This window comes from Gregarina niphandrodes (genome assembly GCF_000223845.1).
Source record: "Gregarina niphandrodes unplaced genomic scaffold scaffold00028, whole genome shotgun sequence".
NCBI classification, from domain to species: domain Eukaryota; phylum Apicomplexa; class Conoidasida; order Eugregarinorida; family Gregarinidae; genus Gregarina; species Gregarina niphandrodes.
In genome coordinates this window covers 27,309-34,725 of record NW_011645797.1, presented here as the reverse complement: position 1 = coordinate 34,725, position 7,417 = coordinate 27,309, and the positions used below count along the sequence as shown (strand labels likewise).

The window sequence follows — 7,417 nt, the reverse complement described above, 5'->3', positions numbered from 1 at the left end:
TGGTGGTGGGGTGGTCCGATGGGGTGCCGGTGGTCCGGGGCTATACATACCTGTTGACTGCTGTTGCCAGGTTGAACGGTTGTGTTTGCTGATTGGAATAAGTTCCTTGCACATATGATGCTTCTTTTCGGTAGCAAGTAGATCAGAGGTATGCAGGGCAAGAAACATAAGCAGCCGAAGACGGCGCTTGGCTCTCGTATACTCTCCACTTCGTCGCAGGCGTCGTCTAAGGCTCGGTAATTACCTCTCCAAAGCATGGAGGTCCATGAGTCAACTTTTGGGAGTGTAAAATTTGCCTATGCCCACGAAGAAAACCAGCCCTTCCGAATTGGTACGAGATCTGTCTGCCACACACCTTGACCGCTCATCCCGTGGTTTCCTGTGGGAGCGCTCTTTTAGAGGAGGTGACTAGGACTTTATGGGTATGGTAAGTGTTTGTAGATACGGCCCAAGTGGGCTCATTTGGAGTACGTGTGGCAGTTGGAGAATTTTTGGGAGTTGAGGGCGTTGGCTTGTGTGGAGGCTTTGGAGGACGAGAACGGATCTTTACTATGGTCTCAATCGTTTGGAGACAATGAGAAAGGTTTGTGGCAGTTGAAGTTGTATCCTTACGGTGATTTGTCGCCGGCTGGTCGGGGTCATGTATCGTTGTTCTTGTCATTGGACCAGAGTTCATTGTCTAAGGCATATGCAGTGTTTGGTTGCTATTTGTTGGATGAGGATGGGAACAAGATAGCGAATAGTGGGCGTTCATTTACGCGGCAGAAATTTGCAGATGGTTCTTCTTCATGGGGTTGGTCCCAGTTTGTGAAGGTTGAGGGACAATCATTGGACAAGTTATTGTCTTCGGCTGATTCGCTGGTGGTAAAGTGCGAGATCGAGGTTTTCACTGGCGTGTTATCTTCACCGCCAAGGAGCGTGCCGCCGGGAGAAAGCTGGGAGGCCGAGATGAAGGCGATGCTCTGCGATCCCCGACACTACAACGTTACTCTTCTAGCCCAAGGGAGGGAACTACGTGCGCATAAAGAAATTCTCAAAGCACGCAGCAAATGGTTCGCCACCAAACTAGGAGCTGCTGGACCCGTTGTTGCAGCAACCGCCTCCCAGAAAAGCACCGTAGCACCTACCACACCCGCTCAAGACTTCAGCTATACCAGTTTCGGAGCCATGGACCTATCCAAGTCGCCCGAAAAAGAAACCAATTTCGCACCCGAGAAAAATAATACTCAAGAATCGTGCCAGAATGTTATCGTCATCGAAAACATGCGACCAGATATTGTTGAAAATATCATTCAGTATACGCACACTGATGAATGCAAATTCCTAGAACCTGGTACCGATCTCATTGATGTTATTGATCTCTTTACCGCAGCCAAAGACCTCAACATACCATCCCTCTACAAAGCCACCTTCAGAAAACTATCCACACTCGTCATTACTAAACCCAACGCTATAGCAATTCAAGAAGTCGCCAAACGATTCGGCGACAAGGACCTCGAACAACACTGTATGCGTACACACAAACTCTCTGCTACACACACCTGTTGCCTAACACACACCTGTCGCCTAACACACACCTGTTGCCTAACACACACACGTGTGTGCTGAACCATATACTTGCGTATTTCAGGCGCATCGTATCTACTGATGTGTGTTCGAGATCTTTCTAAGGACGAGATTATCAAGACTCTCACATCTCCGTCCTCCAATAAGCGCGGTACGACCACCTGAATGTTTTTTTTTGGAAGAACTAAACTAACTATAAAATCCCAACAGACTCTTGGTCGGTTAATGGAATGTTGTTCCCTGGTTAGGTTCCCTTGATCGTGTTATTATTTCTTGATCATATCTTGATCGTGCGACAGTCCGTTTGGCTATGCTGGTAATTCTTTATGCCCTTCGTCGTCAGTTTCCAACAGAACTATTAGAAGTGGCAATGGTACATGAGTTCGATGGCCGGCAATGCAGGTTGGTAGTCAAAGGTATCGCTATCCGCTGCGAGAATGACGATGACATGTTTGGTGTTGGAATCGGTCGTAAGCTGGATTGGTGTGTCTTGAGTAATAAACCACAAATAGATGCGTGTGTTATCGCCATCATGTCTGTACGTTCCACTCATGTTGTACGCACCGCCTCCGTATGTCCCGGTCGACCCACCGATGTTATATCCCCCAGTCGCTCCGTTGGTTTCGAGCGGTTCGAGAGGTCTGGCTCGCGATATGAGGTCATCGGACAACGATTCACCTTCATGAATTCTTGCTGAATAAATGACGGTATCGCGAGACAGAACTCTTTGCACTGCAGTCGTTATGGTCTGTCTTGTCAACTGACAGTTCCAATCATGCGACCACACACCATGTTGTGGGTCAATTAGAACATACACATTCGGTTCGCTAAGCTTACTCCGGATCTTGTCTGCACGACCACTTACCAGTCGCCGCCCCACCAACTGGTTACCAAATTGGTTACCCAATTGGTTACCCAATTGGTTACCCAATTGGTTACTACGTCTGTCTTTGTCGTAGCGATCTTTATCGTAACGGTCCTCGGCCAAGCCGAAATAGCACCTGGTCGTGTACTCGCTTCCTAGCCGGTCATCATCCAGAAAACGTTCTTTCCGCTTTGCTCTGTAGCCTCGATCTTCATCGTTCTGAATAGTCTGCATCCGGTCCGGCTGTGACCGACGGCCCGTACATTCTCGGTTGAAGTTCTGATGGCTTTTAGTCCTGCCTGACCTGTGGGGAAAGTTTTTCTCGCAGAGGTCAACAGCGGAGCGACAAGGACCACCGGTGGCCGAGGACCTGCGGTGCAGGTCTTCTGGGTCTTCACAGACGCGTTCTGTAGCGCTGTAGCCCCGAACTAAGTCAGAACCGTAGACTCTTTGAGGCTGGTCGGGAGTAATGGGGCTGCCACAATGGGGGCATTCCATCTCATAATTTAGCTCCGCCAAGAGACAGTCCCGATGGTAGAGGGAGTCACAGCACAGCATGAAAGCATCTGCATTATTGCTATGACAGATCACACACTTGAGCGACGCAAAGTAAAGCGGGGGATAAGTTGCCTTGAAATAATCGGCAATAGATTCTTCCAGCTTCTCTTCCTTCACGTTCTTGGCCAAGATGCGCAACATGTACTGGTCCTGCAGACACGGTGTCGCACGTACCACCCATAACCCATTAACTAACAAGGGGATCGTTATCTTAATTCCTGAAAGCAAATCCTCTTTCGGCATCCTAGCCGTCTCGCGCCAATGAAAAAACAAGTCCAGTATCTTCTCGCAACCTAAATGGATCTCCTCAGCCCCATCACAACCCACACCCGGCTCCATGAGGCGGTAGAAGGAACAACCTTCAGGCAAAATGTGCGGCGCACTCGTCTCGGTACTTGTTGCATTCGTTGCTCGGTGCAACAACAAAGCCTCACGGTGAATCACTCGCCATGACATCCCCAAGTGCTCACCCGATCCGCGAGCGTCGAGTAGGGTCCTCTCGTCTCGCGCCTCGGACTCTACCAGCCCCGTCTCGAGCAATCCTAGTTCCAAAAGTCGCGACTCCACAAACCTAGACTCTAACAGCCGAGAATCCAGGGGGTCGAGACGCTTCTTGTTCACGGTAAACCACTGACAGCACCTCAGCTTTAGAACGTTCCGCATGGTTCGGCTGCAGGGATCCGGAATACTGTCGCTGTTCTCAAGCACCACTGCGGCCCACGGTAAGTGGGTGTACACGTCCACGTGGGCATTTAGAAGCCCGTACGTAACCAACCATATTCGCGCGTCCGAGACGCCGCGCCAGCGGTCCTTTTCGTCGCCCGTGCATACGCGAATATCAGCACACGTGTGTGCACACGGTTCTGCGCAGATGCAGCACTTCAACCAAGATCTAATGCTAGAGTAACTCGTTATCACAAGGATCGGCCGATCGTTATCTAGTTCGTAGTCGTTAAAGACTCGACTCGACTCGCTTTGACCACTACTTATAGTGCTATGTCCGCTGCTCATAACGCTCGCGCTGCGAGCACTAGTGCTCCCGCTCATGCGAGACCGACCGTCGACACCTCCTCTTGACGCTAGCATTGTCCGGGACGTCTCTCGAGCGAGGACCACGTCACGAGACCGAGTAGGCAAGAAGTCGTCTGGCGAGGGCAGCAGAGTTTCACTCTCACCTGTGGAAGCCATCTCCGGACTAATCGCTTCGTAAACAGTTTGTATCCGGTCGTAGCCCACGCTAGTACTCGCCACGGGACCACTTGGAACGTAACCAGAAGACATATCGCCCCCTACCAAGCGGCCGGTGGTATACTCTTTACTGTAGCCCTTGGTTTCCATACAGCCTTTAGCGTCCACCGTACGTGTCTCCGTCCGAGTATGTCCTTTATTTGTGCGGTAGTTAGTCAGGTCGTCCCTGCTACCGGCCTGACTGTCCGTAAGTCGGATATCCGTAAGTCGACCATCTCCTATTCTGCTGTCTGCTGTTCTGCTATCGACCGTCGACAAATATTCGAAACCGCTATAACCTCTCTTGCATGGCTCACAAATGGACGGAACCGAGCTGTCCTTACATCGAGGGTCCTGACCCTGAGGGTCCTGACCCTGAGGGTCCTGACCCTGAGGGTCCTGACCCTGAGGGTCCTGACCCTGAGGGTCCTGACAACGAGGGTCCTGACAACGAGGGTCCTGACAACGAGGGTCCTGACATCGAGGGTCCTGACATCGAGGGTCCTGACATCGACGGTCCTGACATCGAGGGTCTTTTCGAACCAAGCCTTTCTCCATACTAGTGGCCATCCCCCCACTAGCGGTCATCCCCCCACTAGCGGTCATCCCCCCGCCAGCAGTCATCCCCCCACTAGCGGTCATCCCCCCGCTAGCGGTCATCCCCCCACTAGCGTTCACCCCGGCGCTAGTGGTCACCCCGACGCTAGTGGTCACACCTGTACTAGAATGCGTCCCCACGAAATGTCTGGTCTGTAAACTTGCGAACTTGACTGTTTGAAGACTGCATATACAGAGTGGTCTCTGATCTGTTATTTCGGCGGCCATCGTCACCACATCCAGTCCCAACGGTCTCACCTGCAGGAATCCGTGTCTGTCTGTCTTGGCGCATGATATTCTGTCTTTAGTATCCTTTATTATGACATCCATTGTAGTTCGTTGACCCATCGATTGGGGATACTCACCGCCTGATTCATTCCCTGTGCGCATAATAAGTGCTTTAAAACAATTCCTTTAAAAAATGAACACGAATAGCTCGAACCCGAACAGCTAGTGGTCATCCCCCCGCTAGTGGTCATCCCACCCCACCCCCCACTAGTGGTCATCCCACCCCACCTATCAACACACTGAATCCCCTATCAATACATAGCATCCCAAAGACAAACTTCTTCCCACCAACACGCCTTCCCACCAACATGCCTTCCCACCAACACGCCTTCCCACCAACATGCCTTCCCACCAACACGCCTTCCCACCAACACGCCAGATCCTTTCTCAAGGCATTTGTGTAAACTTGAGAGAAGTTTAATCTAGCTAAATATGGTCTAATCTATATTCCCGATTTTCGTCTGTAGCAGATGGACCGATACTGCTCAGACTTGATTTGAGCGCCCATTGGAGGTTCCATTGGTTGATATTGACTAACAGCTGTAACGTTAACGGTCCTTAATACTTGCTCCATCTTGTGGTGTAGCACATTAACCTTGGCAGCAACCGCATTCAAGGCCTTAATATTCCGATCCTCATAGTAAACATATGACTTGATCCAAAAACAGAAAGCCAAGAACATAAAAGCACACCGAGTCAGAAATACAACAGCTGCATGCAATTCCTCATCATACTCAAATTGCTTCAGCAAGAAAATTTCGCTGAACGCCAATACCGTCCACGTAAAGAAGACCGGAATTCTAGCCTCCTGGGTCCTCGCTGTGGACGTCAAATGCTGAGTAATGAATACGAGAAATCCATATAATGCAACCGTCTGTATATCCAGCACCTTGACTACAACACGTATGTATTATCGGCTTCCCTATTGGCAGTAGCCCTCCTCCCCTATTGGCAGTAGCCCTCCTCCCCTATTGGCAGTAGCCCTCCTCCCCTATTGGCAGTAGCCCTCCTCCCCTATTGGCAGTAGCCCTCCTCCCCTATTGGCAGTAGCCCTCCTCCCCTATTGGCAGTAGCCCTCCTCCCTATTGACTGTGTGAACAAAGGTGATTGAGGTTCAGTGTCATTACGTTTTAGGTATTTTTGGAAGGCAGTGAGTTTATTGACACCTTCAAAGATGTCACCGAAAAGAGACTGAATCTTTTCGTGTTCGTTTTCGACTTGATTTTTCATCTGATCGAAGGCTTGTTGGACCTTATGGTTTCCTCCTTCAATGACTTTATGAAGAGTATCGCTTGATCGAATCAGTTGTTCCTGTTGTTCCAAACTTATATCTTGTTTCGTAAGGATCCGTTCATATGATCGTGCGCCTTGTTGAAGTTTTTCAATAACAGTATCAGCAGAAAGTGTTAATCCATTCATTAATTGATGGGCTCGTTCTTGCCATATAACAGAATGGATATGGAAGCATATGTTCTCAACATGGTTCAGGTGTTCAATATACAAGTGGTAGTTATAAGGAGTCAAGCTCGAAATGCATTTAGCCACCAGCTTTTCTGCCTCCACATATTCGTTACTCGGACCGTGACCGTTACTCGGACCGTGACCGTTACTCGGACCGACATAACCGTTACTCGGACCGACATAACCGTTACTCGGACCGACATAACCGTTACTCGGACCATAATGCACCGCTACATTTTTGTCGAGCAATTCATCAACCACCTCGCACCGCTCACCCGCCTCCGGAGCGGCCTTTCTATCCGATGAGCGACATTTGGCAACCACCAAAGCCATCGCCTTTCGTTGAAGTGTATCGAATAGATAACATGGACGTGTACGATCCGGGTTCTCGCCGATGGTCAACCCTCCATTTTCGGCCTCGCGAAGACTATGTAAAGATATTACGGCTTGAGTCGCCTGGCTCCAACATTCCGACTCCAGAATCGTTGACTCCATAGCTAACACGTACTCTAACAACCCCAATATCAGCACCCTCTGCAACATCATGATTCCAACAGAGGTCAACCCTACCCGCATCTCTATTAATGAACCAGTAAGTGGACGCGCCGTGACAGGAACCAAGTGGACGCACCGTGACAGGGACCAAGTGGACGCACCGTGACAGGAACCACCGCAGCAGAACCACCTGCAGACGAACGGGTAGGTAACTACACTAGATCAGAGGTAGGGATAGATCGGCGATAATCACAGTGGTTATTTCTGGATCGTTCAATTAACGGCTAGTGGTAGAAGGTTATGCAGTGGTAGAAGGTTATGCAGCCCCTCTCCTCTGGCTTGTATAAAATTTTGCGCGTG

General features: G+C 50.1%; 3 protein-coding genes across 3 annotated transcripts; 1 reads left to right on the top strand and 2 right to left on the bottom strand.

The window, feature by feature from the left end:
- Positions 1-298: 298 nt before the first annotated feature.
- GNI_116950 (BTB/POZ domain protein) lies at positions 299-1,731 on the top strand (the record flags this gene model as incomplete). The annotated part of the gene is made up of 3 exons (XM_011133453.1): positions 299-331; positions 442-1,507; positions 1,631-1,731. 3 exons carry the CDS (start codon positions 299-301, stop codon positions 1,729-1,731), a joined length of 1,200 nt encoding a protein of 399 aa, XP_011131755.1.
- A 193-nt stretch (positions 1,732-1,924) lies between these two features.
- GNI_116940 (hypothetical protein) lies at positions 1,925-4,786 on the bottom strand (the record flags this gene model as incomplete). Its single annotated transcript, XM_011133452.1, has 1 exon — positions 1,925-4,786. One exon carries the CDS (start codon positions 4,784-4,786, stop codon positions 1,925-1,927), a length of 2,862 nt encoding a protein of 953 aa, XP_011131754.1.
- A 757-nt stretch (positions 4,787-5,543) lies between these two features.
- GNI_116930 (putative transmembrane protein) lies at positions 5,544-7,138 on the bottom strand (the record flags this gene model as incomplete). The annotated part of the gene is made up of 2 exons (XM_011133451.1): positions 5,544-5,995; positions 6,229-7,138. The coding sequence occupies 2 exons, from the start codon at positions 7,136-7,138 to the stop codon at positions 5,544-5,546; spliced, it is 1,362 nt and encodes a 453-aa protein (XP_011131753.1).
- Between the last annotated feature and the right edge of the window lie 279 nt (positions 7,139-7,417).